The sequence below is a fragment of the Leptopilina boulardi genome, unplaced genomic scaffold (genome assembly GCF_019393585.1).
Source record: "Leptopilina boulardi isolate dan_hultmark-lab unplaced genomic scaffold, ZJU_Lbou_2.1 LbouV2_202, whole genome shotgun sequence".
Lineage (NCBI taxonomy): Eukaryota > Metazoa > Arthropoda > Insecta > Hymenoptera > Figitidae > Leptopilina > Leptopilina boulardi.
In genome coordinates, this window is record NW_026137755.1 from 2,019,382 (window position 1) to 2,042,408 (window position 23,027).

The following is a 23,027-nucleotide window of genomic DNA, read 5'->3' on the forward strand; positions in this document are numbered from 1 at the left end:
GATTATCTCAAAAACTGTGTTTTAAATTATCTCTCGAGACATTTTGGAAATAAACAAGGAAGGACAAGAATAAAACGGTTGAATGAACTTGGAAAGTTTACTTTGATCTGAGAAAACATTACTACCATCTAATGGTATTCTGAATAGCTGAAAAAGAAAGAGATATGTTATAAATTATTTTTTGGTCTTCTTTAAATTAAGAATCCTTGAATTATTATTGTTGATATAGCGACAGGTCAAGCCTACACTCTAGGCCAGGGACTAGGCTAGTCTATTTTGGCACATTTAGCTTATGGACAAAAATAATTCGACAGTGGTTTTCGATGTAGAAGGTAAAAAGGGATATCAACTATTGACGAATGTATCACATTCTTTCTTAACTGGTATACTTTAATCAAAAAATTAACTTTTGAAACTTAGTCGAAATCCTGTAAGAGTAAAAGTTCAATTGGGTAATATAAAAAGAAACAGTAAAAATATTTTTCAAAAAAGAACGGGATAATTTTTATTTTTATAAATGTATAAAAATATACAAAAATAATAACAATTTCTCTCTCCTTGTTACAATAGATATTTACATATAAATATATGTTAATAGTTCGAAAATAAATTTAAATTTAATGAATTATCTAGTCGTAATAATATATATATATACATAAAAAATAATTTAAAAAAAATTTCCGCGAAAGAGATGAAAATTCACGTGTGACCTCTGCACTTTGTGAAAAGACATGTTTCTATGCGACAGGATTGAGCCTTGAGTTCTCCACCTGCCTTAGCGATCAATCTGACCGATAGAACGGTTATCCATTCGCCCACATGAATTGCTCTGCTGCGTTATTTTGAGTATTTTGGCCTTGGGTCTTGGCCAGAGAAAACTTTTGAAATATTAGGGAACGCTACGACTCGGCTCCTTTGCGTCTTTGAATTTTCTCTTCGACATTTCAAAAAATTGCATCTTAAACGACTGTGACAGCGGCGACATCTTTCCTGTCGTCTACTGTAACTAAAAAAGAGGCTTACATGATATTTTGCTTTTTTTCTCGTTGATTATATATACGATATTCCATTTTAAATAACTGCAACAAAATAAAAAAAAATTGAAGACATTCTCGTTTCCACCTCTCTGTTCTACGGGGATCAGTTAAAAAATGAGATATTTTGATTTTCGAAAAGTCTATTAACACATTTAATCTGAGAAAAAACATTTTTTCTTGTGTCAGGTGCTTCCGGAGTGAACAAAAAAAAGACATTCGAAAGAATTCGTTTAAGTATTTCGTCACGTATTATTTAGAGAACTTGTCAAGATGTTGACAGTTTTTATCCGAGCAACCTACGTCAGAAAATAAAAAAAAAAAATAAATAAAAAAATACCTATGATTAATTATATCTCGAGGACAATTTTAATGACAATCGTTTTCGAAGTCTTTTTCTTCGAGGAAAAACTGCATTTGAAATCACTGTTTTTTTTATTATTAAAAAGTAATATTTTTAATTTTTCAAAATACCTTAACAATCAGTTTTCATATTGATAAAATTAACTTCTCCGATGCAATATTAAAGAGATAATACATCCAGAAATAATTAAGCTGGACCTAAAAAAAAAAATATTTCAAAATTGCCTGTAAATAATTTTATCATTGTTTATTGATAAACATACCAACAGAAGATTTTCACTTTTGTGGAATGTCGAACTGGATTGTAAAATAAAATCTGAATTTCTGCATGTGACTTAAAGTGTTGTAAAATATCTCGAGCACTAGAAGCAAAGAAAAATGAATGAAAGGAATTATGAATGTTTTCCATTTTATTTGTTTCAAAAAAAAGAATGTAAGAAAAATACTATATATTACAATTTTAGAAATTTGCAAGAAAAGCAATTACATTGTCTTTAGCAATTGACACATTAATATCATAATTCGGCAAATACGAGGATAAATAAACACCCGAGTTATCCTTGAAAGAGATCCAAAATCGCTTCCTTTACTTTGCAAAAGTTTATACTTTTAAATACAAACTGCGTATTAAACATTTGTAGATTTTAGTGAAATGAAATGTTAGTAGCAAAACTTTTTTTTCTTTATGCTTTACATGTGCATTAAATATATAATTTTTAAAACTTATTCTAAGAAGTATGTATATCCACCAACAACTCGATTTGTAGGTTTAAGATACTGCAAAAATAACACATGAAAGCAAACAGTAATAAAATAAAAATAAGATTTCTTCGAGATATGTATTGACTTTAGGGCAATTTTATTATGTTAACCCACAAAACAAAATCAGACTAAAGGGAAGGACCTCCTCTTCTCAGAAAGCAAAAGTCGATGTCAATTTGACAAGATACAGCAGTGAATAATATTTTCTTAAGATGACAAGTTCATGAAATGCTATAAAATAGAATTACAAAGTGTATTTTTGAAAATGTTGAACACTTATGTCATTTAAAATTTATTTCTCGATTAATAAAAGTAAAAAATGTCTGCAATTCAAGTAAGGAAATATTTTTACATGTAAATTCCGAGTTTGAAATTTATATTGGAATACAATTAGAAGGATAATTTATATAATATTAAACAAATAGACTAACCTTCGATGATTAGAGACAGCGACTAGAGCATAGCGCGAATTAAATGGTTTAACATCAACACTACCATAGGATGATAATAATTCTGCGATCTAAAAAATGAAAAAAAACGCGTAAATAGAAAATCTATGTTTAAAAAATGAATATTTTTTTAAATACATAGTTCTTAAGTTATACGGCTTATTTGTTCAAGTACCTCAGAAACGCAAAATGTTTTTGAACCTTTTGGCTGTACAACTAGCCATTGAGGTCTCTCTGAAACTGGATCAGGTCCACCGAAATTCTACAAATTTAAAAATTCAATATAGTATAGAAATAATAATATTGCTTGTTCTATTATTTAACATTAAGGGGCTATACCAGTATGTTCTACTGATGACATAGGGATATCATTTTGTTCCGGGACAGTAAACGGAAAGAAGGTTTCACCTATAATCATTGTGCAGTTACCGAAAAACCTTAATTTTCCATGACGTTTACTGGTTAATACGGTGGCGCCACGATAGCTGCACGGCAATGAAATTTAGAGTGTCCCTATGTGCGTCATCTGAAATTTCTGAAATTTGATTTCAGCTATCATATTGTACATCTGGTTTATAGATGAAACCTTCTTTCCGTGTAGGACTTTCGTAGGAGATCCATGTAATGGACCGAATGTTTTTAACTTTCCTAGGGATATTTTTATATATATTATAACTAATATGGCATGGTCTGACTCATGTGGCTTATATATTATAACACTGAGTTATAAAAAAATGGTGATGTTGTGTTTATTGAAAGTTTAGGTCTCACTGAACAAGAAAATACAAAAAAAAAAAATTTCATTCGTTCAGTTCCATAAAAAACGAGATTAAAGTGTCAAAAAATCGCTTTTTTAGTACTTTTTGAAACACTATAAAATGTTTTCATCATTTTTTGTTTGATTACCCTGAGCAGTGAATCACTTGGCTCATGATTTTTCTAACAGTAACGGATATTTTAGGATATCCTAAATATCTGGATGCTGTTAGGATTAATGAAGAACATTTTGTAAGTTCATTTTCTTGTCTATCGAAGAGAACTCTCGAACTTGAAACAGAAAATAAAAAATTAGCAAACTAAATTAATTTCTTACCAAATAAGGTACATTTCCTCGAATAATATTTATACGATTGCTAAAAGACTTTACTCCATTTAAAATTTCAATATTAGTCATTGGTTTGTAATTGCTTCCTCTGAAATAAAAGATAATGTATAAAACAATTAATTTACATTAAAAATAAATAATCATAAAAAAGAAATGTTAAAAATATTGCAAACGTCTTTGTGAAATATTTCCTTTGACATAAACAAAGAATTTTCTTACTCTCCACGTTTCTTTGCAGCAAATATATGTGCCAATCGTATAAAACAATATCCAGCACAATATGAATCCCATCCTGCATCATGAAATTTATCCTCATCTGAAACAAAAATATATTCTTATTTTCAATTAAAATCTTAATAGTAAAATTTTGTTTCAAACAAAATTCACTAGTTACCATTTTTTAAATATGTTTCTGAGCATATTTTCGGCGAGTGTAAAGACAAAAATCTTCCCTTCTCATTTTTGAAATAATAATACAAAGTGTTGAGTGAATTAGAAGAAAATTTCTCTAAAAAATCAGCCATTAGAATAATTACTTGAAATTTAAAACTGTCGTAGAATTAATAATAAAAAAGACAAACCTTCCTTTTTTAAAAAATTTCTTATCTCGTAACTAAGAAATTTTGTATCAAAAACAGTTGGAAAAAGTTCATGAATATTCTTCTTGAAAATTGTATATTTCTCTGAAAAATAAAATATACATTTTGTAGTAAGTTTCTAGCAATTTCTCTTTATATTGAAAGTAAACTCACTTGGTAAAGGTTTATAAAATTGTTGATGCATATACATTAAATCTACTAAACTATTATGTCCAACAATTGGTTTTTTTAACTTGACTAGAAGTTTAAAAACTTTAGAAAATCCAATATAGTAATTTAATAGTTTTTCCTCAAGTCTTCCTTTTTCTTTTAATTCCAATTCTTGTCGTTCATCCTTTCCAATTCTCATAACAGTCACCTGCAAAATGTTATAATAAAAATTTACTCTAAGTTTTATATTTCTTCTTTAAACATAAGAAATATTATTTACTGTCTTCTTTCCAGAATATGTCCAAATATCTGGAAATTGATTTCTAAGTTCTTTTTCCATAAGATACTGTAAAAATTGTGATTCTGAAACAATTTCCAATACAGCGGGAGGTTCAATTTTTTGAATCAACCAATCAGCAACAACATTACGAGAATTTTTCAATTCGTCTGCATCTCGATTGCAAAGTAATCGTTCTAAATTTTGCATTAAAATATCTTCTTGTAAATTATTTTTTAAATCAATTTCATCTACTTCATTTAAGTATGAGATCCCATCGTAAGCAAACTGATAAAAAAAAATAGTAACAAAATGTATAACATCCAATTATAAATTTATTGTCACTAATTTATAAGACTTACTTTGTTGAAATCAAATTTATAAATGGATAAAAATTCAAGGGACGTAATTTGCCAAAGAAAATGTCTATTTTTTGATGGAATCGATCGTGGTAAGAGATAGAAGCTAAATGTTTGGGCATTATATGTATTTTGTTCCCGAACATGTTGAAATGCTGTGAGACCAAATTGAATTATAATAAATGGTTTAATATTGTTCTTTAATTTTGCATATCGTTCATTTGGCGAATCAAATAGGCTGAAAAAATTTTTTTTTTTGTTAATTTATAAATATTATGTAGTTGATTTAATAGAAGAATTTCAATTTTACATTTTACACTCTACACATATATACATGTAAAAGAAGAAATAAATTAATTAAAAATTTATAATAAAAACTGCTAACCTCTCTTTCACGAAGAAATCTGTCTTAATGCCGCTAAATTCTGTGTCCATAGAAAAAAATGTAGCATTCTTTAAAGTTTCTTCTATTTTAGGATATAGTATCTCGAAATTTTGATCAGTTACTTCAATCATTTTTATAAATTAGTCGCTTATACAGTAAAATAAATTATAACATCTATTACATTTAACACATGATGAACATACCTTACATAGCAGAAGACTTTTCTCACGCAGACGCAGACGGAAAGATGCGCAGTACAAAAATTGATGATAAATTCAAAATTTGTGAATGTAAATAAATGAAGAGAAAATGATGATCAAAAAAAATTATTGATTTAAAAATAATTATTAATAATATATGCAAATTTCATAAATATTGAGAAAGGACGAATATTGTAATGAAACACGATATTACATAGATATTATAATGAAGAATAAGTTAAATTAAATTATTCTTAAATTCTTCATTAATGTTTATTTAATTGTTATTATAAATTTCTTATCCCTCAATTTAAATAGTAATAAATTAGTAATCAAATCTGATAATATTTTTAATTTATTAAGAAATAAATGGGAATTTTTTTTCTATTCAACACAGATAACTCTCCTACATATAGTCCCCTTTCCTACTCCTAATTTCTGTTTGAACATCTGTCTAAATCCTTTTGAGATTTTATATGGCAACACTGTAGAAATATCTGAAAACTTGCCAGCTTGTTAAAATCATATAGCAGTGTATATTTGAAACTGGCTATGTATTTACGTAGATTGAATATTAATTTCGTCGTTATATGAATGATCAAAATAATATGTATAATAAAAAAGAAACTTTTTTATAAAAACTATATAATTTTATTATTCTTATTGGTATGTAGTTAATTTTTTATTATTTAAATTAAATACCATACAAATGAAATAAAAATGTATAAACTCTTTAAAAAATTGTTTAAATAATATATAGATATGAAACTATTATTTGGACTTTTCATTCTAATATTTATTAATTGCATCAAACTGGATGTATACTATTTTTTATTATAAATTTAAAGTCATAAAATAGTATTTCATATTTATAAATAGTCATAAAAAGTATTTACTTAAAAATAATGAAGTATTTTTTTGGCATTCACCTTGGAAATAACTACGCAACCGGTGATAAGTGGTAATCATTTTTATGAAATAAAATTTTCTTTAAGTTCTTTTAAAACTGTGTACCACTCATCATTGATAATAGTTATCAGTGATTCTTAAAAATCTCCTAACTTGCTTCACATATTAATAATTAATAAATTATATATAATAAAAATTAATAAAAAAAATTTTTAAATTAGTAGATAACATGACTATGAAATTTGTGGAAAATGTTCTCCAATCATCTTCAACACCATCACCTATGGTACCAACAACAATGGTATCAACAATGGTACCAACAACTTCTGTTGCTACAATTGTTACATCATCCATTTCAACAAATGTGACAACAACAATTCCAATAACTTCAACAACCAATGCATTACATAAATCTGGTGATACCTCTTCATCGCAATTAAGAGAAATAGAAACAAATTGTTTATTACCTGTACAAAGTGAAACCTTAAAGAATGTGTCATCAGAACCACCAATGATATCATTCACAACAACAATTCCGACAAGTTCTACATCACCTGATACCTCAATTATTACCAACACTAATAGACGATCGATACCTCCAATTACATCTCAAATTTTAAAGGGTAATAATTACCATATAACTTCAAGTGAAATGAATTCATTAGCATCATCATTGAAAAAAGCAAGAAAGTATGTAATAAAATATTCAAAATCAAAAGATATAGAGAAACAAAAATTAACAGCAGAACTAGAAGGAATTAATAATTTTATCATTTCAACACGATCAAAAATGTCTCAATTACAGGCAACATTAATAAATGACGAATTAAATAATATTATGAAAAAACGACGAAAAATTCATCTGAAAAATTCCAGTCAAACAGAGAAAGAAACTATACCAACTGGTTGCTTCCTTATTTTTCTGATAACCATAATGTTATTAAGAATGGTAAATATTAAATATTTTACATATAATTCAAATTTGAATATGGTTAGGGGGGGGGGGGTGAAATTTTGTTTCATAAGCTACTTTTGATGACAATAATTTTTCATCAAATGTATTGAAATAAAAATTGGAGACTATAAATTAATAGCTATTATGAAAGAAATAAGAGACTACAGTCTCAATGAGTTTAATATTCCTTTTAATTTTGGACATTTGTTTCAGATTTTAGACATTGCGTCCGGAGTTTTAGTCAGTCAATATAGATTAATACCTTTAACAATGGTAATTCTTGGAGTGAATATACTGGGATTTGTATTCACAGGTTTTATAATAGTATCCACTCTTTCCGAATCAAAACAAAGAAAGTTTGTAAGTGCGTGGTTTTTGTAACTTTTGATATTTTTGATAAATAATGATTTAGAAATTGAATTTTTTTTTTTAGGAAATTATTTTCTGTATGATATGGACGATGCTTTATGGAGTTACTACAATAATGGTTACTGCACGTTTATCTCAGGCTCCAATAACAATAAAAGTATAACAATGATGCCTCTAACTTAGAAAAATATTTATAACTTTATACGAAAATACAAATTTCCAATATGTTTTGCAGATTTTCGGATTTACATCAATGATAACGTGCATTATACAGGGATGTTTAAAATTCTATTTTAATTATAACAATTCGAAAAGAACCAAAAGAAGAAGACAGTCATGCAATGACATTAGTATTATAAATAAACATGATACCTGGAATAAAAATGTTTCTACAAGTAAATGTGAATCATCAAATGAGAATAGTGGAGACAATAAATTATTATCAAATTCAGTTATTGTACAAAGTCCTAACAATCATCTTGATCCTAGAATAAATGCAATTCAAATTTTGGAGACTACGATTAATACTTTTCTCATTGAGATAAATGGTATAGATTATAGAAATCAAACAAGATTTAATTCTGCTGAGAATATTAGTTACACAAATCAACAGGGTGTTTCCAATACCACAAATTATTCTACCTACAATAGTAGTTACGATTCTTTCTTTTGTTGCTATTCTTCATCTAATCCAGATTGTGATTGCCTTCCCTTTTTATATTGTTACGGAAATAATGGATGTTGTGAATCCAATGATAATGATGTTGACTGCTGTGATGGTGATTGTTGTGATTGTACAGGTTGTTGTGAGGGTCCTGATGATTGTTGTTGTGCTGATTGTGGAGATTTTTGTACTCCTGATGGTGCAGATTGTAATGAATGTTGTTTTTAATCTGCACTCTCTTAATTTGATTAATGTAATCAATGTAAGGGAAAATTGTTAATTAACTAAGCTTTTAAATAAGTATTTTACGCAAAGTATTTTTGTATACAAAAGTTAAGCTTAAAAAATATATTTGTATAATTTTTTGATATTATTCGTACTGATAATTTGACAGCAGTTAACTGTCAAATTGATAACACGTGATAAAAAATAATAAAAATATATTAATTTTTTATATTAAATTTAAATCATATTTTACTTTATATATAATAATATACAAATTATTTTCTTAAATATAACAATTTAATAACTTGTGCTGGAACAAGTTGCATGAATATATATGCTAATAATATTTATTGACTGATAGGAAAAATTTCTTTCCGTAAGATGCCTGTAATCAAACTTTGTTCAGATATAAAGAAGGCAGCTTCGCGAAAGCAAACATTAATCTGTCATCTATATTATTCTCCTGTTCAGTTTCCAATGTGGTATTATTGCTTTTCCGACTTATCATTTAATGACTTTTTATTAAAATAGACTTCATATGTGACTAAATAAACTGACAATTTTATCTCGTGTTAAAACAAAAACTTGAAGAGATTTGTTTTTTTTATCAATAATTCGGCACATTGGTGAGTAAATATATTAAATTTATTATAATTTACTTTATTTAATATAAATAAGTATTAAATAAATTCTTTTACATATTAAATAATAGACTATTTTATTTTAAAATAGCTTCAATTAAACAAATATGACAAGAGACACACAAGTTATTGATATAATTGAAACAAATACAAATAAAGAACCATCGCCTATTGGATTTCTTTTATCTTATTTGCCAAATTCATCAAAAAATGTTGCTACTAAATCAAATGGAAAATTCTCTCCGCCATATCCTATTGATGCTTCATCAAGTGGAACATTTCCTATTCCAAGTTCCATTCCAATGGTAACTAATAATTTAAATCATAATAATTACATTGACATTGAACTCAATGAAATTTCAACATTACCAACAGCACCAAACGTTGTTGATATTGATGATGTAAAAATTCTAAAAAACAGTGAAAAGCAAGAAATTGAAAAAGAATTATCCAAATTGAAAATTCGAATGCTAGGTAAAACTGATGATGAAAAGAGAGCATTTTTAAATGATCAACATAAAGTGCTGATGAAAATTGATAGTATTAAATTGAGATTATCTGACGATGAACGAAATGATTTTGAAAAAAAAATGAGGGAAATTGATGATATTCGAAAGATAATTGTACGTGATGAGAATGTACAAGAAATTGATGGAAAAGACAGCAGTGATGAAGCAAATGAAACAAATAATAAATGTATATTTGATATATCTTCTCTATTACCCAAATTTCCTCAATTGGTAAGAATATTTTTGAATTAAAATTAAAGTTTCATCGTTACCAATATATTTTAATCTTATGGCTATCAATGTTTTTAAATTTTTATTTCAGGTAGTTGATATCGTGTTATGTGTGAAAGGAGCAATGAAGGGTTTAATGAATGTTTCAGGCGCAACTTATTTTACAATTTCATTAAGCGCTGCACTTTTTACAGCATATTACTTAATATTATTTTGTACATGTAGACGAACCAAAAGAACTCGTGTTTCTGCAAGTATTTTTAATACTATTTTTAAATATTATTGTCCAAAAATCAAGAAAAAATTATTATTTTTATATTTATTTTGTTTAGGAGTTTCTTCACAGTCTCCTGTGTACTTTTATCTTCTTGATCGTATCATTTTGTTCTACTGACGATGAACAACTCAGAGTAAACCAAAAAAATATATATATATTTCATTATTATTTTTGTAATAATTCTTTTTATAATAAATTATAATTATATTTTCAGGCATTTGGATTTTTGGCATCAGTACCTTATGGAAGTGAAGTATGTTGGAAATGTTGGAATTATCTGTTTAAGAAAAAATTCTAGTCATCGCAGATACTGAACGAATATTGTTGAAGAGAAAATCTCAAAAAAAATTTAATTCTCAAAGTGGAATTATTTACTATTATATGTATTATTTTTTATAATATTATAATTTCTTTTTGTATTGTTAATATATATATTAATTATGATATCATTAAAACTTAGAAGTGTTTTCTTGGTACGAAAGTAAACCGTTTATTTGTAATGACAAGTTACAAAAATAATTGTATTTCAAATACTTTTTATTTTATTGTTTTAAAATATCCATTATTAATTTGAATTAACATTCCGAGAATTTAGAAGATTTAAATAAGAAAAAATTGTTTTCATAATCTGAAAAAAAAATTGAAAATAATTATTAAATTGAAACACCTCATATAGCATCAATTTATCACTGTAAAAAGAAAGGTATTAATTTAATACCGACTTCAGGTACTAAATTGTCATTTGGTTCTATTTTGATATCTAAAATCGGTAATGTTTTAGTACTTTCTTTTCACAGTGATATGCTTACCGTGGTAAATAATTCTAAACCTAAAACTGCAGTTTTGCCAACACATAAAGAACATTCAGTTTTACTTTTTAATATCATAAAATATATTACCATTTTGATTTTATGATTCGAATTATACCATTCGTGATCATATCTGTAATATAATACTAAATTAAGAAATATTTACTTAACCAATCATTATATTTATGATTTTTCACTTACATATAATTTGGCATATTTGCGCTATGAGATTGTACCATCTGACCAGTAAAACAATTAAAAAATACATGGATAATTTGTCCCATGGAAACACTTACTCCTCTCAATAAATACGTATTGTCGTGCATATTTAGGATTATCTATAATAAATATATAATCTCATTAAACAATTTTTTCCCTCATATTTGTATAATTATTTCAATTTCTAAAATGTCCAACTTAACAAAAAACCTATTTGCTTACCATTGAACCATTAAAACTCATAATTATTATAGTCACACAAATTAGAAACAATAAACACATGGCAAAGCAAGAATTAGTATTTTCTAAAAATCTGTTAAGTGAAGAAAAAATATTAAATAATTTTTCATTCAGAATTATTACAATGATATATATCATATACATAAATATATAGATATATATTAAAATTGTCATTGTTTTATTTTTTTTAATTTTGCATTATAAATTAGCTATATTGAATATTTCATTAATTTTATTAAAATTATAAGATTCAATTTTATACGAACATAAGTATTCTATCATGTAGTATTGCACAAGATCGTATATTTTTATATATCTTATGAACGTTAGAATCATCAATACGTTCACCATCTTCATTATTATTAATATTCTTTAATCTGTATCTAAAAGAAATTATTAAAATTTTACATCAATTTTTTCAAAAAAAATATGTATCAAACTCTACAAGATTTTATAAATATTTGCATATTATTTTACCGTAAGACACAAAACATTGCGCAGGCATGTCGAGAAAATGTAAAGAGTCCAACATCGTTTATTACAATAAGCATGACAGCATATGAACCAATAATACCAAAATGCATATATGTAAATGTATAATACTCATTTCTATCAAAAAAATAGTATTCAAGTTGAGCTGGCAAATATCTAGGACGCGATTCATTCAATGGCATGAAAATATCCAAACATATAGGAATTACTCCAAACATACAATAAAACAGACACGTCGTTGAAGTATAAACTTAATTTCAAATAATAATAATAATACAATTTTTTATTATTTATTAATTAAGCTTCAGCCTTTCGGCCCAGAAGTGGGCTTGGTTTAATACAAAATTAAAAATATAACAAACTACAATTTTTTATTAAAAACATCAATTTTAAAAATTGATTAGAATACAAAATTGTGTGTCCAAATAAAAAAATTCGGTTTATAATATTTGTAACTCATTCAACATATTTGAATACAATGTCAAAAATTTTTTTAATTTTTTATTTACGGGTCAATGATTTTGTGTTTAAAAAAATTATAACTTGTTCTCTAAATTGGAATTAGTAAAATTTAATTAGATCAAAAGCAAAAAGTGAGACACTAATTCAAATTGGTTAAAATTGTCGCACTAATTCTTATTAGAGATTGAGAGTTATTTTTTTAACTGCACCATTCAATTCAATCTTGAATTAACATTGACGCTGATTAAAAATTCAATATAAATAAAAATTTATTTAATTGACAACTCGCGACATATCAAAATTTTTCAATTAGTGACTCATCATTTTTTGCTTTTGAAATAGTAAAATTTAACTAATTCAAAAGCAAACAGTGAAACGGTAATTCAAATTAGTTGAAATTTTTACTAATTTAAATTGAAAGATTAACTCGGTTATTTACCTATATATATAGTAGAAAATTGTTTAGTTACTTTTGAAAATTTCAGTAATATTTCGTATTCTTCTTTGTTTTTTTTTATATCTTCAAAATCATTATTAATGCTTAAGTACATAGATCTTATCTAAAATTTAATGCATATGTTAGGTTATTGATTGAAAAAATAATAATATTTCTTAGTTGGAAAATCAGGACATTACCACTGTAGGCTAAAAAATCAAGATATGTCTGGTCACCCTCAAAAATCAATAATTAAGTGCAGAAAATTTAATTTTTAAACGAATATATTAAAAATATGTTTCAAATACAAAACAAATATAAAATAATTTTTACCAAAGATGTATTAATAACTTGAAAATAGAAACTGATCCATGCCAGTGGTATAACTGTTCCCATTGTCAGGCATTCACAAAAATAATCCATATCATGGCGAGCCTCATAGAGATTTAAAGACTATTTATGGGAATAAATGAATTTTGTTATTTAAAATAATAATATTTTCTTTTTTATTTATCCAAAATAATTAAACTTGGAATCTGAGTTTTCGCGACTTATAGATTTATTATAATGAATAAATCAAATTTGAAAATTTGAAACATATACGCAGAAAAACAACTATGTATAATTTGTCGTAAATTAGATTATTACAAAAATATTAAATTAAATTATTTACGTATGTATTTTATATGTATACTTACTATAGGTATAGTTATTGAAATAAAAAGAATAGAAATCACTACTCGCATCGTAAACAAATATTTTTTATTGATAAATGGCCAAACACCGAAGAAAATAAGATAGTATTCAAAATACTAAACAAAAGATTTTTATTATTTATTATAATCATATTTAATATTGAGTCAATATTGCTGTAAACAACAGTTATATCCCGCTTGAGTAGCAATATTGTCATAATGTTGATGATTTTTATCGATAATAATAAATATTAAACAAAAGTATAATATAAAAATATAATAATAATTAACCTTTTCATTTTCAAAGGGATTAAATTCTTTTTCATCTACTTTTTCAATATTTAAATCAACTTTCTTTTCATTTATCATTTTGTCATGTAACGTTTAATCATTAATTGAATTCAATTTTTATAATAGAAAATTGTCTATTGTAATTTTGAATGAAGCTAAATAAATTAAGGAAAAAAATTAAATAAATATTACACATTAAACCGTTTAAAGTGAAAGAAGAGAAAAAATTAAAAGAAGATTTTATTTCTCATAAAGTGAGAATAGTACAGAATAGAATTTTAACCAATATATTTTTATTTAAAAGTACTAATTTTAAGATTTCAATTTTATAATAATATCAAAATGGTATGTGGTATGGTCTTTACGTCTAGAGGGTTATACATAAATCTGTAAAACTTGTCCGTAATTATATAATGGACTATTTCTATAGAGTATTTTTAAAATATATAATTGCACAATTAAGTTTTTATGATGTCAATATTAAATGATAGACTAAGTGGCTGAATTTTATTTAAATTATTATCATTATTTTTTTTTTATTTCAATCGTTTGCAGATGTTGAATTCTCAAAGTCAAATTAAATATTTAAGTATTGTACATATATACTCATTAAACAGACAAATTATCATATTGCATTTAAGGGTTCAAAATAGTTTTTATTTATCAAAATTTCAATAAAAATATGAAAAATATTAATTTTAAATATTAAATTTTAAACTAATTATGGTGTTTAAATTGTGTACTTTTTTTAAAAGAAGAAACACTTTTTTTTAACAAACCTGTTTTACCTACATATATATATACAAATTAAAAGAAGCTATATCAATTTTTGGTCTACAGGGAAATAATATATATATATATCATTCTTTTTCGAGTAGCCTCGAAAATATATAAAACATGCGTTTAGTTTCGTGATGGTTTTATAAGTGATTCTATGTTACTTAAAACTCATAAGAATATACACTTTTTTATTTTATAATATTTTTTTTTATTAATCAGTATTCACAAAAAGTCATTTATTAGAAAAGAGTAAATTTTAAAGAAAAGTGTCAATTTTTCTGTAGAAAATTGCATAAATGAAAAAATGTAGATTGTAAATTATTTCTATTATTTAGGAACAGATAAAATTAATTAATTAATTTTAATTTGTAAGGAATTTTTTCATTTTCCAGGAAAACATTCTATTCAAAAAAATGGAATAAAATTGATTATTCTTAGTCTACTGCAATTTAGGTTCAATTGGTAGGTTTTTTTTAAGATGTTGTTGAAAATATTGAAATTATATATACATTCTAATTTTGAGATTATTCTCAAATAATCACGATTGAACAATCGTGACTTTCATTGGTTGCGCCATAGAAATGAAAATTTTCTTTCCCTTATCTTCACTTATAGAAATATGTTTGTTGGATTTAATTTTCTTCTATTAATCCAAAACAATTATACACAATTAACCAATTTTTTTTAATTCATTCAAACAAATGTTTTCATTACTTTTTTTTAACTTAAAAATTAAAAAGGATTTTCAAATTTAAATGATATAAGAACAATTAATAAAAATCCAATCATTGGATTTTTACCAAATTATTTACCAAATGACAATTTAAATCAAAATTCTTCGTCTTTCTTTAATAACACTTCATCTACTTCTTTTAATCCTTTAACGGAAATCAAAATTGATTCCTCCTCTTTTCCTTCTATTTTAATTGATAATGAATTATTGAGGAGGCAATTTCCTTTCTTTAATTCTAAAAATGTTCTATCAGCATCCAATGTAAATAAAATTACAGCAACTGCACCATCAATTGAGGAAATTAATTATAAAACAGGAATTACAATGGCAGAGAGAAATGATGTTATAAAAGAGAGAGAGACTAGGTTGAAGAAAATGAATAAAAATAAAATTTCCAAATCAAAAATTGAAAAAATAAAATTTAACAATCCAATTAATTCAACAAATTTTATTCAGATTATTTCGATTGTAAGTAATATTATAATTTTTTTCGTTGTTTGTTAATATATTATACAGGTAATAATCTGTTCTTCTATTAGTAAGTATTGGCAATATTTTTTACAGAACTTAAAATATAAAAGAAAAAATATTTATCGACAATGTAAAATTAACAAATAACAAAGCTCTTTTTTTAAACTATTGCTATATATAATTTATTTACTATAGTACATGAATTTATCGTTTTTATACAGGACATAATATTCAGCTTTATATTCAGTTGGGTTTACATACTTTTTCTTCCAACAGAAATTGAAATCTCTTTAATAAAGGTAATTTATTTATATGATATTTGGTTTTTTTAATATTCTTTCACAAAATGCATGTAATTATAGATAATGTTTATTTTTTAGAAAATAATGTACCTGGTAGGAGTGATATATCTCGGAGAATCAATTTTTCAAATCTATTTAATATCATCAGAAAATAATTATTCCAATTATATTTTGCCTTTTGATGAGCCACAAAAAAGCTCTAATTTTCATAAAAAAAATCATAATTTCGTGAAATATCATTCGGGATCTAGTAAGAGATACAATCAAACTAGTTCCCATCGAACAAATTACATTTTTAATAATTATCATTTATCAAATATTCTATCAACGAATTTGATAAGTTTCAAGTTGACGATAATAGTTGTACTTATGAAGAGAATAATGAAGAAAACTATAATAATGAAGAAAATTGTAATAATGAAGAAAATTATAATACTGAAGAAAATTATAATAACACTTGTAATGATATTTCTTATGGAGGAGATTATAATAATGATAACTGCGAAGATAATTCTGGATGTCAAGAAGCTGATTACTGCGACGTCGATTAATATATATATATTCTTCATGATTATTTCCACAACTATAAAATTTGTTTTATATTCCTAAAGTTTTTTCTCAAAATTTTAAATTAGTTTTACATTCTTAAAATTTATTTTTACATCTCAGGAGAAAGAATAATTGCATAAAATATAAAGAAGATCAATAAAGTACTTTTGTCCTACTTTTGCATTGAATATATTATACACCTAATATGCGTGTATATTACGTTATTACGTATCTCATTATGAAATATTTTATGTAAAATGAAAATTACTATAAAACAGTAAAAAAAATACATATAATTCATATTGTGAAAGTGAAAAATATTATATGAATATTAATTTTCTATTTATCCAACAGCGGGTATGGCGAATTTTATGGGAATTTATCGATTCACTTCCTCAGTAAAACTTGAGACTCTGTACACAATAGTCGATTTATTTTCCATCTCTTTTGCAAAAAATTAGAATTTTTCTATTTTTAATGTTTAAAAAATTATCATTGATCTTAAAAATCAATAGCAGTTAAATTTACAATTTGTTTTTTATTCACAGGTAATAATTTTAATTAATTTAATTTCATTTTACTTTAAATGAAAGTTCTTTTTCTTGATATAATCAAAAAGAATATGCACTTTAAAATTTATAATTAATTTATTAACATTTTGTTTCACATATACATTTTTTTACTATATAAAAAATAATAATTTTAAATTTGTCTTTTCAGGAAAAAAAATTTGTCCACCAGTATAAAAAAAGAAAAATGGATGATATTAATGAGAAAAGTGATCCAATAAGAGGAATAGGATTTTTATCATCTTATTTACCAGATGAAGTAAATTCTGAAACAGAAACAAAAAATACTTTTCCACCTCCATATCATTTAGATTTGTCATTTGATCAAAATCCACCACCTTATACAACAAATTTATCTGATGGCAATAATTTTTCATCAAAAATCACAAAACCACCTCCATATGCTTCCGAATCAACAGACGATGATTGCAATAATGGTGATGTTAATTCACCATTAACAAAACGTCTCTATCCAGAAATACCAACTGCACCATCAATTGATGAAATTGAATATAAAACAGGTTTAACTGAACATGAAAGAAGTTGTATTTTAACTGCATTATCAAAAATGAAGGACAATGTTTTATGGAAATCACATGAGGAGAAGAGAAATTTTTCTCTTGCTGAAGATGAAGTAATTGAATTATTACATAATGTTGAATCGAGACTTACCAATTCGGAAAAGGATGAACTTTTGACCGAAATAAGGAAAATTAATAAAATACGAAACGATGAAAAAGTCAAAAATCATGGACTTACACAAAATGAATTTCAATGGCGCCAAAATCTTGTGACAATTGGACTGAAAATTTTTGAAGTGGTATAAATTATTATTATTATCACAAAAAAAAACCTGATATCATTTGAAAGCAATAATTTTTATATATAAATATAATTACAGGCATTGAGTGTTACAGTTTTTGTCAATTTAACTGATTCTAAACGTCCTTTAAATCGACGTTTATTCGTATTGTTTTTTGAATTAATTGGAATAATTTCAACATGCTTTTTGGTATATTACTGGTGGTGTGACGCTAATAAATCACGCAATATTCGCATAATGGTAAATATACTTTTTGTTTAGTATAATGCACTATAAAAAAAACGAGTAACTTAAATATTTATCAAAAAAATTTTCTAAAAATAATTCTTAATAATTTTTTATTTTTAGGACTGCATTTTTTGTGTATTTAGTGCAACAGGCTGTGCAATAGCTGCTTATTATTTTCCATTTTATGGAAATTCGGTAAATTTTTAAATATGATACCTATATATTGTATATATTTTGCAAATTTAATAATTTTTTTTTAATTTACAAAAATTTGTTTATAGTATATTAATATTTTACTGGTTTGTTACTTCACCCATTATTTTTTTGAAAAAAATATTTAATGCTAAATATATTCTTATTTCAGATATATACATTTTCTGGTATGATAATTTACGCGCTTGACTTTCTTTGGAAATTTTATTGCTAAATATACATTTGCTGTGATATTAAACATATACATATAATAATCATATATAAAAGGCTAATTAGTAAATAAGCACTGCTTGTTTATACTAGTTATTTTCAAAAATGCTCAAAGTATATTCTATTCTATTATCGCTTATATAATTATATTTTAGATTATTACATTATTTTTTATACTCTTCTGCGGTTTGATATATTTTACATTTTATTATAGTAATCTTTGTTTTGAATAAATTCAAGTTATTAAATTTAAATTTATTATTATTATTATTATTTATTTTATTTATTTGTAACTTAATATTGTGATGCTGAAATATCCGTCCTTAATCTAATAAAAATAAAAAATAAGTGATTACAAGTACTGCCATTAAATGATACCAATAATGATGTTAATCATAGCCTTATACACAATATTTATATGCGAAATTTTTTCAATTATAAATACAAATATTTGTAGTTCATCCACAATAAATTCTAATAAACACTTATGTCAAAAAGTTGTTTATTAGACGTTTTAACAATTTTAAATAGTATATAATAATGAAAATTTATATATATGTATACATGTAATATGAAAATATAAAATAAAATATATTGTTAACTATGAATATATTTAACGTGGTTTTATTTTCAAATGAGAGTTTAAATATTGATAAAATAACTTTTAAATTATTTGAAGTTTCTAAAATTTTTTTTTTTATAAACATTTTTTCTATATACCTACATTTTTTGACAAAAGAAATATCCCTATGGATAATATTTTATTCATAGTATACATATATTTATGTGTTCAGTATCGATTTTCTTTAGGGGTGAGTTTAGGGTCCCCTTTTATCATTCTAGTAACTTTTATATATGATTGTATCTTTCGATCTCTTTTTACTTACATTGAATGAACAGAGAGAAAAAAAATTGAAATAAAGTGAGGGCGTCATTCTTTCAGTTACAATTTTCATCTCACTAAAGAATAACGTATGTTAATTTGTGTCTTCCAACTGCGTACATTGTAAATACAACTAAATGGATCATCTCATTTATATATAGATATTACAATTTATTATAACTTTATATTTCTTTCATTTAGAATTTTATTGAAAAAATATATATATTATATCTTGTCTTGCGCATCCTCAGTTGTAAAAATTTTGGTGTTTCTACATCAGCTGCTCTCATCATGTTTCTTGAATTTACTGACAGTGGTGAAATCGAAAAAAATAAATAAACCATATACGTAAAATATAATTTGGATCAATTTTCAGTTTTATGTCGAAAAATATAAAGCACAGGTGAGTCTATTATCTTTTGTTGCATTATATGAAAAATATATTTTAATAATCTAATAATTTTTTATTGTTATTCAGTGTTAAGAAGAATGGCTATAGAATTTAAAGATGTTAGTGAACCAGCAGCATCGCAAACAACACCAATTGCAGAATTGCCAATTTATCAAACAACTGTAACGGGAGAAAATGCATCTTCCATAAATACAACAAATCATCCATTAGAATTGACAGTTGTTGATTCTGTTGGAAGACGAGAAAGAAATGAAAATGACAGCCTAAAATATACAATACATATGTCGCAAGTGAATAGTGGAGTGATAATTGTAAAAATTGCAGAAATGGTACGTTCTGTGAAAATATTTATTCAATTGTATATACAAAGATTAGATGAATCAGGCTAAATCTATTTTTTACAATAGAATTTTTATATTTTCTGTTTTTTTGTCTGTATGTGACGCTCTTTTACTACTGACAACAAAATTTAAATTTAATTTGTTTGACAATAAACTGACATCATCTATTTGGATACGTAAATACAAACATTAGAACTAAAAACTATTTTTTTAAAAATTGTTACATCTTTTTGTCTGACGTAAATTGTCTTTTACTACTGATAGTAAAAATCAGTTTTCCAGTAATATTTTACTTGATTTATATTAAAAAGATTTGAAACAACTTGTCTGGCTAAAACAGTCCTGTCCTATTAATACAAAAAATAATTTGCAAAATTTGTCTGACTGAAAACGGACTTTTACTACTGATACTAAATTCAGAGAATTAAAATCTGTTTTTTTCTAAACCTATTGTTTACTATTGATTTCTTTTTTTTGGATAACAGGTGTTCAACGTTATTAGTTTTATCACAGTGAGAGAATCGCCTTTTGCCAATACAACAGCTGGAATATGTTTTAGTTTGGTTTCGTCCCTTGGACTTACAATTACCGGTTGCTTGTTAGCATTATATGCATGTGGTGCTTTCAAAAAACCTTGTATTACAGTTCTTCCATTTGTAAGTGTAATTTCCTAATTTATTATTATTAACAAAATATATATTTTTTTAATTACTTTCTTTGTTTTTATACAGGAATATGTGTTCTGTATATTGTGGGCTTGTGCGTTTTTAGCGGCGTCTAGTTTTTTAGCCAATAGTAATGGAATTTTTAAAAGTGATTCCAACAAAGCACCAGTGCGTAAAAAAATGTTTATATATTTTTTAATAAGAAAAAAATTCTAATTCTAGTTTTTGAATTTATTGAAAAAAATTGCATCATTTATGTTTCTCTTTCTCTCTCTAGATTTACGGGTTCGCTTCAATGATACTTTATAGCATTGAGGCGTGTTTAAATTGTAGAGTAATGGTTCAACGACACAAGGAATTACAAGTGGAACGTGAAAATAGTAAAATTTGTGATTATTTTAGAGGATGGAATCAACCAGCAAGTGAAGCATACAATGGTACAGATTCGTCTAATGGCAACAATAATGATCCAAATGATCATTGGACACGTTCTTATGACTTGAACGCCATAAGCGATGGTTGTATCATTATTTTTTAAATACAATTTTTTTTGTCAATAAGCAAATTTTACTTTTTTTCAAAAAAAAAAGGAATTTTGGAAAAAAACAAAAAAAATCAATTGGGTTTAAATTACACTGTTATAATAAGCTAAAGGTAATGAGAGAGTTTTCTGTATATGGAAAATTAATGTGACTATGTATTATAGAACATAATAATTAACATCATAATTTAATAATCACCCAAATTTAAAAATTCCAAGACTCGAATAATAATAATAATTTTTCTAATCGTCTTTGAAAGAATGACAGGGATTAAAATACTTATAATAGAAGAAAGACCTATTTTCCGATTATAAATTAATCAATTGAAAATGTAGAGAAAAAAATGAATGTTTATTCCAGCATTGTTATTGTGATATATTGAGACGAAAAAATCTAATGAGATTATTATATTGTCATTTCAGTGTATATTAAAAAGAAAAATTTTTTACAACAAAAAAATTTGTATTTATAAATAATTTCTTTATAAAAACAACGAAGAAATGTTTTGTTTAATATTATTATACAAATGGCTATTGTAAATTTATTATATATGTATATATGTTTTTGATTGAAACGTAAAAATATTTTCATGTAAAAAAAAAGATTTTTTTATTAATATTTATTATATCATTTTTCTTAATTTCGTGTAAAAAAATAAATTAATTTAATTTAAAAAAGCAAGATTTAGTTATTTATTAATTTTCACAAATAGGTCCTCCACAACAATCAGGATATAGTTTTGAATTATCTATTTCCTTGAATCCAATTTGTTTTCCTTCAGGACATTTTATATCTGAACATCTAAATAAAAATATTATAAATAAATAACAAATTTGATATAAAGAAAAAAAATTATAAAATATTTTTCAATTTGAAAAAAGACAATTACCTCACCATGTCGAGTTTCTGAGCAGATAAACAAGTTATTCGAGCGCAAATTTCTTGTGGATTTTTTACTGGTATCAAGTCTTCAGGACATTTTACTTTAAAAAAAATTAAAGAAAATAAATAAAATTTACAAAATAATAATTTGTGTAAAATAATATAATAATAAGTAAAATAAGTTTCTTATATTTGGGTCACGAACTGATGATTGGATATCACTTCATGACCTTGAGGAATTAGTCAATGAAAGAAAAGAGAATCATTTGTGACTAAAAAAATTTAATTACTTACTCAATTGTACCATTTGATAAGAA

At 24.9% G+C, this 23,027-nt stretch overlaps 6 protein-coding genes across 8 annotated transcripts; 4 read left to right on the plus strand and 2 right to left on the minus strand.

The window, feature by feature from the left end:
* Positions 1-477: 477 nt before the first annotated feature.
* On the minus strand, positions 478-5,714 carry LOC127278372 (pre-piRNA 3'-exonuclease trimmer-like). The gene is made up of 13 exons (XM_051300077.1): positions 5,484-5,714; positions 5,102-5,336; positions 4,743-5,027; positions 4,466-4,670; positions 4,295-4,396; positions 4,108-4,221; positions 3,933-4,029; positions 3,702-3,801; positions 2,784-2,870; positions 2,591-2,679; positions 1,661-1,759; positions 1,509-1,595; positions 478-1,006 (listed from the first exon to the last, which is right to left on the minus strand). The coding sequence occupies exons 1-12, from the start codon at positions 5,612-5,614 to the stop codon at positions 1,538-1,540; spliced, it is 1,602 nt and encodes a 533-aa protein (XP_051156034.1). The 5' UTR covers positions 5,615-5,714; the 3' UTR covers positions 478-1,006; positions 1,509-1,537.
* A 475-nt stretch (positions 5,715-6,189) lies between these two features.
* On the plus strand, positions 6,190-8,948 carry LOC127278370 (uncharacterized). 3 transcript variants are annotated; one of them, XM_051300074.1, is made up of 5 exons: positions 6,190-6,349; positions 6,814-7,541; positions 7,761-7,907; positions 7,981-8,073; positions 8,152-8,948. In XM_051300074.1, exons 2-5 carry the CDS (start codon positions 6,822-6,824, stop codon positions 8,806-8,808), a joined length of 1,617 nt encoding a protein of 538 aa, XP_051156031.1. In that variant the 5' UTR covers positions 6,190-6,349; positions 6,814-6,821; the 3' UTR covers positions 8,809-8,948. The 3 variants fall into 3 exon arrangements, with proteins under 3 accessions (XP_051156031.1, XP_051156032.1, XP_051156033.1); XM_051300075.1 differs by having other exon boundaries at positions 6,197-6,349; positions 6,817-7,541; XM_051300076.1 differs by lacking the exon at positions 6,190-6,349 and adding an exon at positions 6,502-6,644.
* A 126-nt stretch (positions 8,949-9,074) lies between these two features.
* On the plus strand, positions 9,075-10,918 carry LOC127278377 (uncharacterized). The gene is made up of 5 exons (XM_051300085.1): positions 9,075-9,431; positions 9,538-10,186; positions 10,278-10,436; positions 10,519-10,596; positions 10,678-10,918. Exons 2-5 carry the CDS (start codon positions 9,554-9,556, stop codon positions 10,759-10,761), a joined length of 954 nt encoding a protein of 317 aa, XP_051156042.1. The 5' UTR covers positions 9,075-9,431; positions 9,538-9,553; the 3' UTR covers positions 10,762-10,918.
* A 212-nt stretch (positions 10,919-11,130) lies between these two features.
* LOC127278381 (odorant receptor 22c-like) lies at positions 11,131-12,447 on the minus strand. Its single transcript, XM_051300088.1, has 5 exons — positions 12,209-12,447; positions 11,998-12,114; positions 11,714-11,804; positions 11,474-11,610; positions 11,131-11,405 (listed from the first exon to the last, which is right to left on the minus strand). Exons 1-5 carry the CDS (start codon positions 12,439-12,441, stop codon positions 11,255-11,257), a joined length of 729 nt encoding a protein of 242 aa, XP_051156045.1. The 5' UTR covers positions 12,442-12,447; the 3' UTR covers positions 11,131-11,254.
* Positions 12,448-17,327: 4,880 nt separating this feature from the next.
* On the plus strand, positions 17,328-19,245 carry LOC127278241 (uncharacterized). The gene is made up of 5 exons (XM_051299846.1): positions 17,328-17,490; positions 17,663-18,331; positions 18,413-18,574; positions 18,683-18,757; positions 18,927-19,245. Exons 2-5 carry the CDS (start codon positions 17,699-17,701, stop codon positions 18,987-18,989), a joined length of 933 nt encoding a protein of 310 aa, XP_051155803.1. The 5' UTR covers positions 17,328-17,490; positions 17,663-17,698; the 3' UTR covers positions 18,990-19,245.
* Positions 19,246-19,843: 598 nt separating this feature from the next.
* On the plus strand, positions 19,844-22,200 carry LOC127278339 (uncharacterized). Its single transcript, XM_051300022.1, has 6 exons — positions 19,844-19,991; positions 20,070-20,271; positions 20,347-20,609; positions 21,107-21,277; positions 21,353-21,454; positions 21,564-22,200. Exons 3-6 carry the CDS (start codon positions 20,358-20,360, stop codon positions 21,822-21,824), a joined length of 786 nt encoding a protein of 261 aa, XP_051155979.1. The 5' UTR covers positions 19,844-19,991; positions 20,070-20,271; positions 20,347-20,357; the 3' UTR covers positions 21,825-22,200.
* Positions 22,201-23,027: the final 827 nt, after the last annotated feature.

Excerpts from the sequence above, each read along its gene's own strand:
- LOC127278370 (XM_051300074.1), top strand. The coding sequence starts at position 6,822 with ATGACTATGAAATTTGTGGAAAATGTTCTCCAATCATCTTCAACACCA. Across the intron at positions 7,542-7,760 it reads CCATAATGTTATTAAGAATG|ATTTTAGACATTGCGTCCGG; the intron begins GTAAATATTAAA and ends CATTTGTTTCAG. Across the intron at positions 7,908-7,980 it reads AATCAAAACAAAGAAAGTTT|GAAATTATTTTCTGTATGAT; the intron begins GTAAGTGCGTGG and ends TTTTTTTTTTAG.
- LOC127278339 (XM_051300022.1), top strand. The coding sequence starts at position 20,358 with ATGGCTATAGAATTTAAAGATGTTAGTGAACCAGCAGCATCGCAAACA. Across the intron at positions 21,278-21,352 it reads GTATTACAGTTCTTCCATTT|GAATATGTGTTCTGTATATT; the intron begins GTAAGTGTAATT and ends GTTTTTATACAG. Across the intron at positions 21,455-21,563 it reads GTGATTCCAACAAAGCACCA|ATTTACGGGTTCGCTTCAAT; the intron begins GTGCGTAAAAAA and ends TTCTCTCTCTAG.
- LOC127278241 (XM_051299846.1), top strand. The coding sequence starts at position 17,699 with ATGGATGATATTAATGAGAAAAGTGATCCAATAAGAGGAATAGGATTT. Across the intron at positions 18,332-18,412 it reads GACTGAAAATTTTTGAAGTG|GCATTGAGTGTTACAGTTTT; the intron begins GTATAAATTATT and ends ATATAATTACAG. Across the intron at positions 18,758-18,926 it reads TTCCATTTTATGGAAATTCG|ATATATACATTTTCTGGTAT; the intron begins GTAAATTTTTAA and ends TTCTTATTTCAG.
- LOC127278381 (XM_051300088.1), bottom strand. The coding sequence starts at position 12,441 with ATGTTTGGAGTAATTCCTATATGTTTGGATATTTTCATGCCATTGAAT. Across the intron at positions 11,805-11,997 it reads CTACATGATAGAATACTTAT|ATTTTTAGAAAATACTAATT; the intron begins GTTCGTATAAAA and ends TTCACTTAACAG. Across the intron at positions 11,611-11,713 it reads TGAGTTTTAATGGTTCAATG|ATAATCCTAAATATGCACGA; the intron begins GTAAGCAAATAG and ends TATTTATTATAG.
- LOC127278377 (XM_051300085.1), top strand. The coding sequence starts at position 9,554 with ATGACAAGAGACACACAAGTTATTGATATAATTGAAACAAATACAAAT. Across the intron at positions 10,187-10,277 it reads TACCCAAATTTCCTCAATTG|GTAGTTGATATCGTGTTATG; the intron begins GTAAGAATATTT and ends TTTTTATTTCAG. Across the intron at positions 10,597-10,677 it reads CTGACGATGAACAACTCAGA|GCATTTGGATTTTTGGCATC; the intron begins GTAAACCAAAAA and ends TTATATTTTCAG.
- LOC127278372 (XM_051300077.1), bottom strand. The coding sequence starts at position 5,614 with ATGATTGAAGTAACTGATCAAAATTTCGAGATACTATATCCTAAAATA. Across the intron at positions 5,337-5,483 it reads GATTTCTTCGTGAAAGAGAG|CCTATTTGATTCGCCAAATG; the intron begins GTTAGCAGTTTT and ends AAATTTTTTCAG. Across the intron at positions 4,222-4,294 it reads AAATTTTTTAAAAAAGGAAG|AGAAATTTTCTTCTAATTCA; the intron begins GTTTGTCTTTTT and ends CTGATTTTTTAG.